General features: G+C 46.4%; 1 protein-coding gene across 5 annotated transcripts in view; it reads right to left on the reverse strand.

Annotated features, from left to right (window-relative positions):
• The window catches only part of DNHD1 (dynein heavy chain domain 1), a 77,483-nt gene that overhangs the window by 5,935 nt on the left and 54,789 nt on the right, over positions 1–16,759 (reverse strand). The window contains exons 34-44 of one of the 5 annotated variants that reach the window (XM_061380554.1): positions 14,110–14,382; positions 13,759–13,911; positions 13,403–13,581; positions 12,319–13,281; positions 11,938–12,124; positions 11,650–11,772; positions 11,360–11,561; positions 10,570–10,661; positions 10,259–10,408; positions 9,250–10,037; positions 7,451–9,062 (exon numbers count right to left, since the gene is read on the reverse strand). In XM_061380554.1, coding sequence (XP_061236538.1) covers positions 8,712–9,062; positions 9,250–10,037; positions 10,259–10,408; positions 10,570–10,661; positions 11,360–11,561; positions 11,650–11,772; positions 11,938–12,124; positions 12,319–13,281; positions 13,403–13,581; positions 13,759–13,911; positions 14,110–14,382 — 3,461 coding nt within the window. In that variant the 3' untranslated portion in view covers positions 7,451–8,711. Of the gene's footprint in view, positions 1–7,450; positions 9,063–9,249; positions 10,038–10,258; positions 10,409–10,569; positions 10,662–11,359; positions 11,562–11,649; positions 11,773–11,937; positions 12,125–12,318; positions 13,282–13,402; positions 13,582–13,758; positions 13,912–14,109; positions 14,484–16,759 lie in introns of those variants that run through there. The other 4 variants (XM_061380557.1, XM_061380555.1, XM_061380556.1 and 1 more) reach the window with 4 other exon arrangements.

Consider the following 16,759-nt stretch of genomic DNA (forward strand, 5'->3'; position numbering starts at 1 on the left):
TCTCAGAGTCTTCTCCAACACCACAGTTGAAAAGCATCAATTCTTTGGTGCTCAGCTTTCTTGACAGTCCAACTCTCACATCCATACATGACTACTGGAAAAACCATATCCTTGAATAGAAAGACCTTTGTTGGCAAAGAAATGTCTCTGCTTTTGAATATGCTATCTAGGTTGGTCATAGTAAGTGTCTTTTCATTTCATGGCTGTAATCACCATCTGCAGTGATTTTGGAGCCCCCCAAAATAAAGTCTGACACTGTTTCCACTGTTTCCCCATCTACTTGCCATGAAGTGATGGGACCGGACGCCATGATCTTAGTTTTCTGAATGTTGAGCTTTAAGCCAAATTTTTCACTCTCCTCTTTCACTTTCATCAAGAGGCTTTTGAGTTCCTCTTCACTTTCTGCCATAAGAGTGGTGTCATCTGCATATCTGAGGTTATTGAGATTTCTCCTGGCAATCTTGATTCCAGCTTGTGCTTCTTCCAGCCCAGCGTTTCTCATAATGTACTCAGCATATAAATTAAATAAGCAGGGTGACAATATACAGCCTTGACACACTCCTTTCCTGATTTGGAACCAGTCTGTTGTTCCATGTCCAGTTCTAACTGTTGCTTCCTGACCTGCATATAGGTTTCTCAAGAGGCAGGTCAGGTGGTCTGGTATTCCCATCTCTTTCAGAATTTTCCACAGTTTATTGTGATCCACACAGTCAAAGGCTTTGGCATAATCAATAAAGCAGAAATAGATGTTTTTCTGGAAATCTCTTGCTTTTTCAGTGATCCAGCGGATGTTGGCAATTTGATCTCTGGTTCCTCTCCCTTTTCTAAAACCTGCTTGAACATTAGGAAGTTCACGGTTCACATATTGCTGAAGCCTGGCTTGGAGAATTTTGAGCATTACTTTACTAGCGTGTGAGATGAGTGCAATTGTGCGGTAGTTTGAGCATTCTTTGGCATTGCCTTTCTTTGGGATTGGAATAAAAACTGACCTTTTCCAGTCCTGTGGCCACTGCTGAGTTTTCCAAATTTGCTGGCATATTGAGTGTGGCACTTTCACAGCATCATCTTCTAGGATTTGAAATAGCTCAACTGGAATTCCATCACCTCCACTAGCTATGTTCGTAGTGATGCTTTCTAAGGCCCACTTGACTTCACATTCCAGGATGTCTGGCTCTAGGTCAGTGATCACACCATCATGATTATCTGGGTCGTGAAGATCTTTTTTGTACAGTTCTTCTGTGTATTCTTGCCACCTCTTCTTAATATCTTCTGCTTCTGTTAGGTCCATACCATTTCTGTCCTTTATCGAGCCCATCTTTGCATGAAATGTTCCCTTGGTATCTTTGATTTTCTTGAAGAGATCTCTAGTCTTTCCCATTCTGTTGTTTTCCTCTATTTCTTTGCACTGATGGCTGAGGAAGGCTTTCTTATCTCTCCTTGCTATTCTTCTTGCTATCTGCATTCAGATGCTTATATCTTTCCTTTTCTCCTTTGCTTTTCGCTTCTCTTCCTTTCACAGCTATTTGTAAGGCCTCCCCAGACAGCCATTTTGCTTTTTTGCATTTCTTTTCCATGGGGATGGTCTTGATCCCTGTCTCCTGTACAATGTCATGAACCTCCGTCCATAGTTCATCAGGCACTCTATCTATCAGATCTAGTCCCTTAAATCTATTTCTCGCTTTCACTATATAATCATGAGGAATTTGATTTAGGTCATACCTGAATGGTCTAGTGGTTTTCCCTACTTTCTTCAATTTAAGTCTGAATTTGGCAATAAGGAGCTCATGATCTGAGCCCCAGTCAGCTCCCGGTGTTGTTTTTGCTGACTGTATAGAGCTTCTCCATCTTTGGCTGCAAAGAATATAATCAATCTGATTTCTGTGTTGACCATCTGGTGAGGTCCATGTGTAGAATTTTCTTTTGTGTTGTTGGAAGAGGGTGTTTGCTATGACCAGTGCGTTCTCTTGGCAAAACTCTATTAGCCTTTGCCCTGCATCATTCCGTATTCCAAGGCCAAATTTGCCTGTCACTCCAGGTGTTTCTTGACTTCCTACTTTTGCATTCCAGTCCCCTATAATGAAAAGGACATCTTTTTTGGGTGTTAGCTCTAAAAGGTCTTGTAAGTCTTCATAGAACTGTTCAACTTCAGCTTCTTCAGCGTTACTGGTTGGGGCATAGACTTGGATTACTGTGATATTGAGTGGTTTGCCTTGGAAACAAACAGAGGTCATTCTCAGGTCATTTTTGAGATTGCATCCAAGTACTGCATTTTGGACTCTTTTGTTGACCATGATGGCTACTCCTTTTCATCTAAGGGATTCCTGCCCACAGTAGTAGATATAATGGTCATCTGAGTTAAACTCACCGATTCCAGTCCATTTTAGTTAGCTGATTCCTAGAATGTCAACATTCACTCTTGCCATCTCCTGTTTGACCACTTCCAATTTGCCTTGATTCATGGACCTAACATTCCAGGTTCCTATGCAATATTGCTGTTTACAGCATCGGACCTTGCTTCTATCACCAGTCACATCCACAACTGGGTATTGTTTTTGCTTTGGCTCCATCCCTTCATTCTTTCTGGAGTTATTTCTCTACTGATCTCCAGTAGCAATTTGGGCACCTACCAACCTGGGGAGTTCCCCTTTCATTTTCATTTCATCCTATCATTTTGCCTTTTCATACTATTCATGGTTTAAACACAATTCCTATCAAAATCCCAGCATGACTTGTTTGTAGTAGATAAGATGATTCTAAAGTTTGTATGGAAATGCAAAGGAACTAAAATAGGTGCAGTTTTGAAAAAGAAGAACAAAGTAGGAGGAATCAGTTTACCCATTTTCAAGACTTACTACATGGGTACAGTAATCAAGACTGTGTGGTATTGCTGGAGGGGAGTATAGATACAAAATCAATAGAACAGAGAACCCAGAAACAAACCGATACAACCATGCCCAGCTGATTTTGACATAAGTGCAAACACAGTTCAATGGGGGAAAGATAGTCTTTTCAACAAATGGAGCTGGAGAACTTGAACATCCACAGGCAAAAATAAATATATTCATACACACGTAAATCATATCTGTCTTGACCTAGTCTCACACCTTGTACAAAAATTATCTCAAAATGGATCACGGACTTAAGTGTAAAATGATATATAGTATAAAACTCTTAGAAAAGAAACACAGAAGAAAGTCTCTGGTATCTAAGTTGAGGCAAAGAGTTTTAAACTTGGCATCAAAAGCATAATTCAGAAAAGAAAAAACTGATAGGCTGAGATTTCACCAAAATTTAAAACCTTCACTCTGTGGAAGACCCTATGAAGATAGGAAGCTACAGACTGAGAGAAAATATTTGCAAACCACATATCTGACAAAGAAGTATCTAGAATATATAAATAACTGAAAACTCAGGGGTCAAAAACCTGGTAGCCTTATATTTACTAAAGAAATTGACTTTGTTATTAAAAACTTCCTCAGCAAAACAAAACAAAATCTCCAGGCCCAGATGGCTTTAATGTGAAATTATATCAACCACTTAAATAATATCCATCTGACACAAACTCTTTTAGTAAGCAGAGTAGGACAGAACACTTCCCAAGTCCTTTTGTGTGAGCCTAAGACAAACCCAGAAGCAAAATTACTAGGACATACTGTATTTAATTAATTTCACTAAGTGCTGCCAAATTGCTCCCCAGAATACACCAGTATACCCATCTACCAACAATACATAAGGACTCTTGTTTTCCACTGTCTACTCAACATTTCTTACATTAGAAGCAAAAAGAGTGCCACAGAGAGAATGGATTCTGGAGACAAATGCCTGGATTCCATAACTGGCTCTGAATTTTTTATAATAAGCTATAAAGGGAGTATAACCTTTAAAAACTGTGAGTCACTATATTATATACCTGCAATTTACATAATATTGTACATCAGCAATATTTCAGTTTATAAAAGTGCAAAAAAGGTGTTGGTGGCGGGGGGTTGACTTGCACGATTGTTAAAAAGATTAAAAGAGATAAGCAATTTGAAAGTGACTATTCCAGTACCTGGCATAAGGCATGTAGGATCTGCTCCCCAAAATGGGTTAATCTGTTCATCTAAAAGGACTAAACACTCAAAAGACCCATGTCTCTACATCCAGTGCTGGCACCAACCAGTCTTCCATCAGACTCATACTGCCCAGGGATGGGCTAACCGTTCATCCATGACCAAAGAGGGGCCTCCTTCACCCGATTCACATACATCTGGAGAAAGCTATATTCAGTGGGGACACTCGAATCCCCTTCTAATCAATGGCTCAGATCCTCAGGGTTGATGGTGACTTCAGTTCAGTCACTCAGTCGTGTCTGACTCTTTGTGACCCCATGGACTGCAGCACGCCAGGCTTCCCTGTCCATCACCAACTCCTGGAGCCTGCTTAAACTCATGTCCATCGAGTCATGATGCCATCCAATCATCTTATCCTCTGCCATCCCCTTCTTCTCCTGCCTTCAATCTTTTCCAGTATCAGGGTCTTTTCCAGTGAGTCCTTCGCATCAGGTGCCCAAAGTATTGGAGCATCTGTCCTTCCGATGAATATTCAGTACTGATACTGATGGTGACTGTGCTGGATGCTTACTCTGTTCTTCCATGCAGAAAAAATTCCAGTGTAAGGTAATGCTGTCTTAGGTTCCATGCAAGAGGATTTGTCATCTTGTAGTTTTAAAAAGCACTCTATTTAAATGATATTAAATGGTATTCAAAATACCATTCCTTGCATGGCTCTCAAGCACAGGCTCATAGTCATATGGTCTAAAATGGGTCCAATTTTCTCTCACAAAGTGAGAAAAGTATGTCAAGTAGAGTGAGAACTTCAAAACTGAGTAAGGGCACACTTTAATAAGGGCACACAAAATAAGACCCAGATATTATTTGGTTGTAATACTACAGACTAAATCTTCTTAAAGAAAGAAATATATATAAACAACAAAGGTAAAAAAACAAACTGGCTCTAACTTTGTGACATTGAATAACTGACTGAATCTGTATTTCAGTTTCCTGATCTGTGGTATGGAATAATAATATTATAGTACCTAACTTACAGCTACCAGGTCTCCTTAGGCATTAGTGGATAAACTGGCACTTTCTTCTTTTCTGTTTCAAACATTTCCCATATATATGCTATTTCTGAATAAGGATTTTCAAATTGAAAAGCTGAAAAAAATATGTTTCAGGTGAGCTGCAGAGCACTAGTCAATGAAATTTTTGGTCTTTGGATTATTAATGCATATATAGTACAGAGCCAGATCACAAATTTCCTCACAAATTTGGATATGCAGATAAAATTTAGCTCCTTTCTCAATTACTGATCTGATTTCCCTCACAAGTCGCACTCCCATCCTCCCAGAAGAGGCTAGAAATAAATTTTGTTCAGTCTCTTTAGGTTTCATTTGTTCGCTTTGAAATACATTCTAAAATTCTGAGCATTCTACCTTTGTTCCTCTCCAAAGTGGCAGCTGGGTGTTGCGAGAAGGGCTTGTGTGGCATTTTGATGTCGGAAGAAATGGATCCCTGGCCTAATACTGGCTCTTGGGCATGCACACGCTGGAATCCTCTGGGTAGGGTTGGCCTAGTTCCACACCTGGGCGTCTTGCCAGAATTTGCTTCTAAAGCTCATGAATTCGTGGTCTTGTCTTTTTCAGCTGTTGGAGCCTTTTGCCCCTGCCTGCCAACTTGGCCTCCTCTCAACAACTCTTGTTTGCTGCTGCAGACCTCAGTGATTCTCTGCCTCATATTCCCTTGAGCTTAACAGATCTCTATTCAGTTTCTACACTACGCAGGGATCAAGGGACACTTCTTCCTGTCCATGCCACTCTGCCTTCTTATTGCTCTTGTGGCCACAGTAGGTCAGTGTTGCAGAGCAGTTCCCTTCTAAAATCACAGGTAGGGAAAAGAGGAAAAGCCTCTTTGCCCTCAGTACCTCAGTTTACTTCTGAAGTCCCAGATCATGTTTATTTTATCATATTCCTCCCTCCCTTGACTCCACTTCTTCATCCCCCACCCCTCCCCCACCACCTGATCTTTTAGGACAGGATGGGACATATCTCTTCCCTTTGTCACATGTCTTACTTCTTCCTTCCTTTCATTGTTTGAGACTTTACTTCCCTAATGAGATTTTTTTTTTTAATTTTTAAATTTGGGTTTTTTGGGGGTTTTTTTTTGGCCATGCCACTGGACGTGTGGGATCTTAGTTCCCTGACCAGGGGTCAAACCTTGGCCCCATCAGTGAAAACACAGTCCTATTCACTGGACCACCAGGGAATTCCCCCTGAGATTTTAATTTATCTGACAGACAATTTCAACTGTGAAATTGTTGAATCTGGAATATTTTTAGACTCATTGTATTTGGGCTACACTGTCACTTGCTACTTATAACCTCTACTTGTCTAAGTTGGTACTTATAACCTCTGATTGTCTAAGTTTAAAAACAGTTTGCTGTGCATAATTCAAGAATGAATTTCAGTCAATTATGCATCAGTAAAAATTAAAAAAAAAGAAATTCTAGGTTTAAAAAAAGAATACATTTTGGTCTAGAGAATGATGTGGATTTATAGAAAATATTCTGGTCTAACCAATTGCAGATGGTTTTACTTGTGTATCACTATTGTTCCCTGTTCCCAGTGGGGAAAATAGTATTGATGGTACATATGGACAGAGAGTTCATTTATCCAAAAGGACTTCTTTAATACTCTGCTAATCTCCTCACCTAAAGGGATAGCCATGCCCCTGGTTATAGAAAAGAAAAGGGAAGAGTTTCTGAAGAAAGAGGGAGCTTTTGCCTCTTTGCTCAGCCTTTGTTAGGACATCAGTTGCACTGCAGTCACTAGCAAGTGGGGTAACTGAAGAGCCTATGCACTGATGCTCGGTATACATCTCTGCTTGCATTTCCTCCCACCATGTAGCTCGTACCTAATCATACAGCAAGGGAATTAATTTGTACCTAGTAAATTCTGGTGCCTGGGGGCAAGGAGAGGAGCTGGTGTTGGCTTTTAACTGGTACTGTCTCTTACATTCTAACCCAACTTTTATCCAAGAGGTTTGCGCTGGGGTAGAAAGCAATCCTGAAACTAATAATAACTGAACATATCAAAGCAGAATTCCTGATTCCCTACCTCCAACCTGTCTCTCTCTTTCTCAAATTTCTCATCTTACTTAATGACACCATGATCCACCCAGTTGCTCAAGTCATCCTAGATTTGCCCTTTTCCCTCACATTCAGTCCGTCGGTAAGTTCTGCTGGCTTTGCCTCCAGAATATTTCCTAAATCCATCAATTCTCCATCTCCATGGTTATGATCTTAGTCCAAACTCCCATCATCTCTCACTTGATTTACTTCAATAACCTCCAAACAAATCTTCCCCCTTGTTACTCTGGATTACCTTCCATCCATCTACCCACCATGGGTTTCCCAGATGGCACAGTGGTAAAGAATCCACCTGCCGCTGCAGGAGACACAAGAGACACGGGGTTTGGTCCCTGGGTCAGGAAGATCCCCTGGAGTAGAAAAGGGCAACCCACTCCAGTATTCTTGCCTGGAAAATTCCATGGACAGAGGCGCCTTGTGGGCTATAGTCCATGGGTCGCAAAGAGTCAGACACAACTGAGCAACTGAGCACATATACACATCCACCCGCCATAGAACAGCCAGAATGGTCTTTGAAAAAGATAATTTCCCATCTAGTACTCTCCAGTAGATTCTGTCTTACACTTTTAAAAATACAAGCTCATCATCACGATCTGCTCCGGTTTATACCTTTCCATACTTTCAGCTCACTTCACTCCTCACTCACAGTGTTATAGCTGCATGTTCTGTTCCTTGAACACCCCAGGTTGTTCTTGCCTCAAGCTCTTCGCATCTACTGAAGGCTCTATGTGAAAGATAGGTACTCCTAGATTTTCTCCTCCTAGATCTAGCAGATCTACTCCTAGATCTTCAAATAGCTCCATTTCAAATATTCAGCAAGCCTTCCTTGACCACCCAAACTAGATTAACTGCTCCCCTCCATTCACACTCCAACACATCAGCCTGTTTTGTTTTCTTTATAGCACTTAAAAATCATCAAATTTAACTCATTTATATGTTGGCCTTTTTATTGTCTCCCAGCATTAGAACAGCCTCATCAGTGCCTGGAAGAGCACCTCATTCCGAAGAGGGCTCATAAATGACCATTGAATGAACATAGGACCTTGTGTGTTATTTTGCTTTTGTTTCTTCATGTGTGTGCTGAGAATACATCTTGCGGTGATGACTAGCTGGGCAGAATTGGGGCATTCCCAGTAGTACTACTAAGTGTCTGAAGAAATGATCTTGAGTTCTAATGTTCTCCCTTTAAAAATATCCCTTGTGGGTTTAGCACAGAGCTGAGAGCACAGTTGTGAGCTGGGCAGGGATTCAAAGTCCTATGTGTTAGCCATCCTGAGATCTGCCTAGCCCCTTGGAAACAGGACTAACCCCAGGTCCATCTCCCCACGGTGTCCCCACACTTGCCTCTCCCCAAGGGCCAGGCACACACCCTCTTCTACCTTCAGTGTGAACAGACCTCCTCTTTCTCGGATGCACACACTGTCCCCTCAGTGTGTCACTTTGTCTGTGTGCACACATCTACAACCCTTATAAGTCTCAGAAGCATTTCATCACATCAGTCCAACTTTATTTTGGCTGTGGGCTCAGGACAACGGAGGGCTGCACACGTGGACTCTCCTTTGGATGCAGGTGGCAGGGCTCAGCTTGGTGGGCAGGGGCAGGTGCATCAGGACCTTCCTCCTGTGTAGCCTAGTGGTGCCCAGGGGCCCTTCCAAGTACACAGGACAGGAATACACTGCCAGGCCGCCTCGGGGTGGCAGGTCATTGGCCCCTGGGGCCTGGGCACTGACGCTGACAGGAGGCAGAGGGCTGGGTTGACTGGAGGAGCTGTCCTGCAAGGCCCCTGCTACCGGGTCCCACTTGGCATTGTGAAGCTGTAGTCCAATCAGCAGCAGCCCCATCTCTGGAACTGTGGGATGTGGGCCATTTGCCACCTGGGGGTGCCAGAAACTGATCAGGCACGGCTAAGAAACTAAGGGGTCCCGGTGGAGTCAGATCAGAGAAGCAAGTGAACTACTGAGGAAGTAGAACCAAGAGGAGCTAAGGTGAGGGGCTTAGCTACACTGCGAGGTGTAACCAGGAATTTGAAGGGGCGGAAACGAAGGGGTAGCACGAAGATACCTGGAAGTGCAGAGGACTGATCAGCTCCTGACGTTTGTGGGGGAGTTGACAGGAGCTGGAGGCTTGGCAAGCTAGGAAATTTGTCGGGGCGACCACAGCAAAGGTAGCTTCCCATCGCAGGGACAGCAGCAGGCGGCGCGGGTGGCAAAAGGCTGACAGGTGAAAGATGCGCTCTGGTACTTGGGTTCCCACACCCAGGTAGCGAAGCAACAGCTGCCCACGGCGCGACAGCTGTCGCAGCCAGTGCCAGGGTGGCTGCGGCCCGGCAGGCGCGTGGGGTCGCCAAGGCGGGGGTAGGCGGCCAGTCCAGAGAGCCTGAGCCACCTCGGCACAGCGCCGGGCGGCACACAGGGGCGCGCCCTTCAGCTGCTGCAGCAGGCAATCCAGGTCCCTCTGCAGCGCGCCCACCAGCTGGCTCAGTTCCAGCACCTCCGTCTTGAGGAAGCCCTCCACCGGGAGTGGCGCACTCAACCCCAGCTCCCCGAACCCCACGCCAGACTCCTCTTGGCGCGTGGTCTCGGTCAGCTGAGCCTGCAGTGACTCCAGTCTCCGCTTGGCTTGCGCTAGGCGTTGCCGCAGCCGCCTTTCGGCACGCCGCGAGGTCCCGCGGGCCGCGGGCACCCAAGTAGGTGAACATCGCTGCAGCGCACTCAGGATGGCGCGGCTCTGGCGTCGCAACAGCCATGTCTGGGAGCCAGCACTCAGTCCGCAGATCCGGGGTTCAGGTGGTGTGGGCAGTAGGTGCATCTGAGCCTTGCACTCTTCCAGAGCATCCAGCTCCTTTAGTTCTTAGGGGTTGGAGAGGAGGGGTGAGAGATAAAGACCATCTTTTTCCACCCCAGACCCAAGGAGTAGGCCTTCCTCTGACATCTGAACCCATCATTATCCCATAACTGTGTCAATATCCTCCTTTCTATACCTTTATTGGTACCTTTGTTATATTCCCTTGAGCAAGGTGGCATTACTGTGCTGCTTCCCGCCCCAACACAGATACCTGACTGCAGCTCACCTGGGCTGGGCATCAGAGTGGCCAGCAGATACTGAGGTGTGTGTGGCTGGGCTCCATTCCCGCTGCTGGAGCTCAAGCAGGCTCGCATGAGGCTAACCAGGACCTCCCTGTCCTTGTCATCTCCCACAGGACCCCCATAGAAAACTGAAGCTGAGGGTGAGGTCAGAGCCCCTCAGTTTCAGTCCCTTCCATTTCCACCACCTCCCAAACCGAAGTAGTACATTATGTCCCATCTCAGTGCTCCCCCAGCCCACTCCCTTCTGGGTTCTCCTGGGGGCTGGTGACCACATGGGGGACAGGAGGAGTCTCACCGGCCAGCTCCCTCATGGCAACACTAGGATTGCTAAGGCTGGCCCACAGCTGGTCTTGGATCTGCAGGACGTGGGTCAGGGTCGCTTGACTCCTGAGGGTGGAGAGCAGGAAGCTGGGTTTCAAAACTGTCTATATGCTGAGGATTTTCACATCTTTCTCTCCAGCCCAAACTTCTCTCCTGAGCTCCAAACCCATGAGGCTTATTAGTCATTGCCACTTGGCACCTCTAATTTCCTTTCAACTGAAATCATTTCCCCCCACACCAGCTACCCAGTCATCCAATGCTGAAATCTGAGACCCATCCTTGACTCTTCCTTCTTCCTCACCCCATCTCATTTCTCGATACTACCAGAGCCTCCCTAAACTATTCTGCTTGCCTCCAGCCCACCCCATCTGATCCATTCTCCACACTGCTGCCAGACTGATCTTTCCAACAAACAAATGGGATCGTGTTTCTTCTATTTAAAGCTCTTTAGTGGCTTCCCACTGTCCTCAGGATCCGATCAGTCCCACAAGCCTGACCCCTAGCATGTCCACCTCAGCCACACTAAAGCCTTCTCTCTCCTGCTAAGCTTAGTTCCCTCTGCTCAGAAAGGCCTCATCTCCTCCTGATCTGCCTCTGCTATCAGGACTCAATTCAAAGCAAGATTCCAAAGTCCTTGGAGACGCCTTCCTTGACTTCTCCTTGCCCTCATATTTTGGAGCTCCCCAGAGATGAATCCCAGCACGTGAAAAATATTCAGTGTTTGCTGAGCAACTGACAGAGCAGGATGGGTGGGGGTCCCTCACCAGTGCCCCCTGTGAGCCTGCAGCTTCATTCCATAGAGCTGCCGGTGTAGCAGGAGGCCATGTAGGAGAAGCAGAGGCAGCACCCTGCTTGGGGGTTGCACAGAGAGTCCTTGCTGGACTAGCTCCATACTGTCAACCAGGACATGGCCCAGCTCCAGGGACTGGTCCCAGAAAACAGGCATGGAGTGCTGAGTGAGCACGGCTGGGGAGGAAGGAAAGTGCTGAGTCAGCACAGTGCAGTTGCCCTCTGGGCTCCAATCCAAGAGCCTATGGGGAAGCTCCTTCCTCACCTGGTAAGGAAGCAGTAGCTTCTGCAGACACAGTAAGCCAAAGACGGAAATCCCTGTGGACAGCAGCCACATTCCCATTTGCTTGTTGAGCAAAAAGCAGTTCTAACTCCAGGTCCGAGACCTCTAGGGGTCAGACATGGGGCTGAGATCAATTTCTGGATAAGGATCAGACTTGAGGTTAAGGGGTCATACAAAGGGGATGAGGGGATAGACCATGAGACCCAAGTTCAAGCTCAGGCCCAAGTTCAGGATAAAGTCCTAGAAGCCATCTCTAGACAGCAAACCCACCCTTGGCTCCATCCAACAGTCCCAGCAAGGGCTGCAACAGCTCTTTTGGCCAGTGAGGCATAAGATGACAGTTCTCCAGCACCAGCCATTCCCCCCTGAGCATAGCCTTGTGGAGAGAGCTGATCACGATGGAGACTGGGTCCCAGGTTTCAGAGCCCAGAGCTATCACCTTCAGATGCTTCTTTCCCTGGAGACAAACAACAAAATGGCAGAGTAACTCAAAGAGATCCTAGGATGACCCAGAGGACCCAGAGTAATGCCACAGATGACCCAAAGTCCCTGAGTAATCCAGAAAGAGAATGCTCTGGGGGAGTGGGTGGGTACCACCCACCCCAGCCCTAAGAGCCCCGTCACTCTGTGGCCCAGAGGCTGGGCTCAAACCTGCTTATGTCTGGCAGCCAGCTTCTGGATAACGGTCAGGTGATGCAGGGTGGCAGTGGGATGACCAGGTGGTGGTAACAAGATCAGTATGGGCTGAGTAGCCTGAGTGTGTTCAATGGGGATGGTGTGGGCACTCAGGTTTTCATCCAGGGGCCGGCCCAGGAGGCTGGTGGTGAAGGTTGCCAGGGTGCTGACCAGGCACTCAGGTCGCAGCACACGCCACAGGATCAGCTTCTGGAGGAGGCTCAGTGGGTGAGCCCCCGGCCCTGGTGCAGGGCCCAGCACACTGGATGATAGCGACAGGTAAGCCTGCCAAACACTGGCATGGCCCGCCAGGGATGCACACAGCCCAGCGAATGGGGGCAGCACCTCTAACATCTCACATTCGTGCCAGGTTCTCAGCCCTAGCCAGGCCGGTCGAGCCACACGTGGGACTAGTTTTTCACAGCCTGTGCTGGGAGAGACTGCCAGTCCAGGCCAGAGGGCCAGCCTCTCCAGCTCCGGCGCCTTCCTTGCCACTCGCAACAGAGCCAAAGCACCCAAGACACCCACCAAGGGTACTTGGGTCAGGCCCAGTGTAGCCACAGTTGTACCTAGTAGCTGGTGGGTCAGCTGTCTCTTCAGCTGCAGCAGACGGCAGGTTACTTCCTCCCGCTGGTGAATCTCACCCTTTATGCTGTTCAGAGCCCGTTTGGTGGCAGCCAGACAATCCTCTGGACTCAAATGGAAAAGTGGTAGTAAGTTCTGCAGTGAGCTAAGAGCCTTTATGATGGTCATGCCATGCCAGACCACACGCCGATAGGGTGCCCACAGTGCCACCTCCTTCAGCTTCAGCTCTTCTAGGTCCTCTAAATGGGCATGCAGCTGACACAGCTCTGCCTGGGCCCTCACCACGTCTCGCAGGAACTTGGCTGGTTTCTGACGCCGTGGGCCCTGGAGCAGTAGCATCGTCAGCAGCCGCTCCTACAAACAGTTACTTATTGCATGGACCTGGTCCTTCTCCATGTAGATCCCCACTCAGTGACATTCATCTCCACCCCCATACTCGGCCCCATCCCAACCCACAGACTGAATCTCCAAGCACCTCAACAGCCCCTGCAGCTTCCCAGGAGTCCAGGAATCTGACGGTCAGGTCCCACCAGTGGGTCTCAAGCTCAGGACGCTCCGTGCATAAGATTTCCCGCAGCATCCGTTCTTCTAGGATTTCTGTATTCACACCCAGGTCCAGCACATTCAGCCCCTTCAGCAATTCACAGCCTAGCACTTGGAGTCACACAGGAGAAATGCTTAACCCCTTCCCTTTGGCAGAGCCAGGGGTGAGGGGCCCAGAGAGTGTGGCTACCAGCTATGGTCCTGAGCCTGCTCTAGGTCAGACTGAGTGAAGCTCGGGCCCTGGTATGTCCACAAAGGTGTGCTGGCAACTCACCCACTGGGCCTCACCTTTTTCCAAGGCATTGAGGGGGACAGTAGTACTCAGATAGAGGCAGAAGCCAGGCTGCACCTGGGGTGGGCTTAGCTGTTCCCGCTGAAGTAGCCATTGCAGTTCTGGGCAGTCTAGGCCCAGCTCCATGTTGGTCAGTAGCACGGGCAGGCCTGCGCAGGGGAGACAAGGACACCTTACCCACCATGTCAGCACCTGGGTGCTCCCATGCACTAAATCTGGCTCCAACCCAGGGTTCTTCCAGAGGATTAGTGCCTGGGGTGGAGGTTAGACTGGGGGTTGAGAGGCCTGTGGGGCCACTGGGTAGGGCAGGACACAGGAGACCTTGGGCGGAGGGCTTGCATTCTCACCATGGGCAGCTGCCTCCTGGAGCCGAGGCCCCAACTCTGGGCTGGCGCCTGAGAAGACTTGGAGGTCGGGAGCGGGTGAGGACTGAGTTTCCTCCTCATCCTGCTGTTCTTTCTCCTCTTGCTCCTGTTGCCCTTCCTTTTCCTCCTTTGTCTCCTTGATTCTCCTTTCTTCTGCCTTCTGCTCCTTTGTTTTATCACACTCATCACTATCATCATCTTCATCTTCCATGTTCTCCTCTTTAGACTCTTTTTTATTTCTCTTAAAGCCCTTCCCTGTGGCAGGAAGATGAAGAGGTGTTCTTCTCAGGGAGGGAATCAGGCTCCTGGGGAGCTTTATTCACCCAAGGACTCCAGCTCATGAAGGAAGGTCTGGTCTGCAGGAAGACACCTTAGGAAAGTCACTTAAGCTCTCTAAGACTCAATTTCCTCATCTGCAAAATGGGTTGATATGAGTGCATTACTAACACCACATAGGGTTCCTGTGAAGATGACGTGAAACAATGCACAGAAAGCACTCCGCTGGCGCCTGGCAAGCACTCAGTAGAGGGCAGCTCTCAGTAACTATAAAATTCCAGGGAGGGGTTCTAGTCACCCCTGAAACTAGCTCCATTTCTGCCTTTCTGTAGGTTGGCTCAAAGAGTCAGTGCATTTCCCTTTTTGCCTGAGCTAATTCTGTCACTAACAACTATACGAGTCACCACTAGCATAGAGATCAGTGCCTGGAAGTATCAATTTGTAAAAGAAAGTCCATAAACTGTGGCCTTGGCCACCACATGGGCAGTGCTATGGACATGGGTGGTTGTAACCAACAGCTATCTGCAGTCCCCTTCTCTTTTGCCTCCTCTACTGCAGGAGCTGGAAAAGATGAATAGTGTTTTGTTTTGTTTTATGTTGGGAAATTTAAGAATAAGTTTTTTAAAAAATTAAGTGTTTAAGAAATCGGCAAGTAGAGGTTGCCAGACCCACAATGTTTGTTTCCTATTGCTTAACAAATTACCACAAACTAAACAGCTAAAAACGACACACATTTATTATCTCTCAGTTTAGTAGGTTAGAAACCTGACCAGACGCTCTGCTCAGAGTTATACTGGGCTAAAATTGAGACTAAAATCATGGGTTGCACTGCTCAACTGGGACTTGTGTGTTCTTCCAGGCTTACCATTTTATGGGTTTTGTTTGTTGTTTTATTGAAGTACAGTTGGTTTATAGTGCTGTTAGTTTCAGGTATACAGCAAAATGATTCAGATATCTATAGGTGTATTCTTTTTCAGATTTTATCCTTTATAGGTTATTACAAGATATTGAATATAGTTCCCTGTGCTATAAGTAGGTCCTTGTTTTTTATCTATTGTATCGATAGTAGTATACAATAATATCTGTTAATTCCAAACTCCTAATTTATCCTCCCCCTCCTTTCCCTTTAGTAACCATAACTTTATTTTCTGTAAATATGCCTGTTTTGTAAATAAATTCATTTGTATCATTTTTTTTTAGATTCCACATATAAGTGATATATGCTATTTGTGCATCTGGCTATCCAGATTTCTGGAAGATCTTTTATTTTTCTGATGAAAGGGACAGATATTGGCTAGGAGCACCTCTGACATGATGCTTGGAGGGATAGTAGCATTTGATAGCAAATATGGTGGCTTTAAAACAATAGAAATTTATTCTCTTAGTGGCCTTGAGACCAGAAATCCAAAATCAAGGTGTTGGCAAGACTGCACTCCTTCTGAAGGCTTTAAGGAAGATTTCTTTCTTGCCTCTTCCAGCTTCTGGTGGTTCTAGGAGTTCCTTGGCTCGTGGCTACATAACTCCACTGTCTTTCCCTTCACATGGCCTTCCTCTGTGCACCCATGCCTTATCTTCTATCTCTTACAAGAACACTTATCATTGGATTTAGGCCAACCCTGGAAATCTAGGATGGTCTCATTGCAAACCCTTAACTTAATTATATCTACAAAGACTCCTTTTCCAAAAAAAGATCACATTCATAGGTTCTGGAGGTTAGGATGAGGATATATCTTTTGGGTGGACACCATCCAACCTACTACAATGTGATAAATGACTATACCAAGGGTCATAGGTCAGAAAGCTAGAAGATTCTGGGTGCTTGGAGGCAACACTGAAGCCCTATACCTGCTTATCCCGGTCCTTTTTATAGGTTAAAAAGGACTTATCCAATAAAATAAGTCCATTTGTTTAAGCCATGGTGAGTGGGACTTTTGTTACAGACAGTAAGCAGCAGTGAGGATTTTTCTTTTCCTTACTGGTAAGGTATCTAAGCTATGTGTAGCTAAAAAGCTGGCTTATCTCATGGGACTTGGCCCCTGTGCTCACTGAACTTTAGTGGACTTAGTAGAAGATGCTGGAGCAAGCTGGCTACACTTCTTAGTGAAACAATCTCCAGAAAGAACTTAAAGGGAATTCCTTTCTTCTCATATCAAGCAGTGTTAGATCACACATGATCAGATACTCATGAGCCTTGCTGACTTCTAAAAAATGATTCTGTACATCATATCACATGGAATAGGAACTCACAGGCTATTGGAAAATCAGGGATGCCTCCAGGTTCATCGCAAGCACTTTTCTCCCTGCATTCCCTGCCTGAGTAGTCTCTCTCCCCATTTTGATCCACATACTTCCAAGT

The sequence above is a fragment of the Bos javanicus genome, chromosome 15, assembly GCF_032452875.1.
Source record: "Bos javanicus breed banteng chromosome 15, ARS-OSU_banteng_1.0, whole genome shotgun sequence".
Taxonomy (NCBI): Eukaryota; Metazoa; Chordata; class Mammalia; order Artiodactyla; family Bovidae; genus Bos; species Bos javanicus.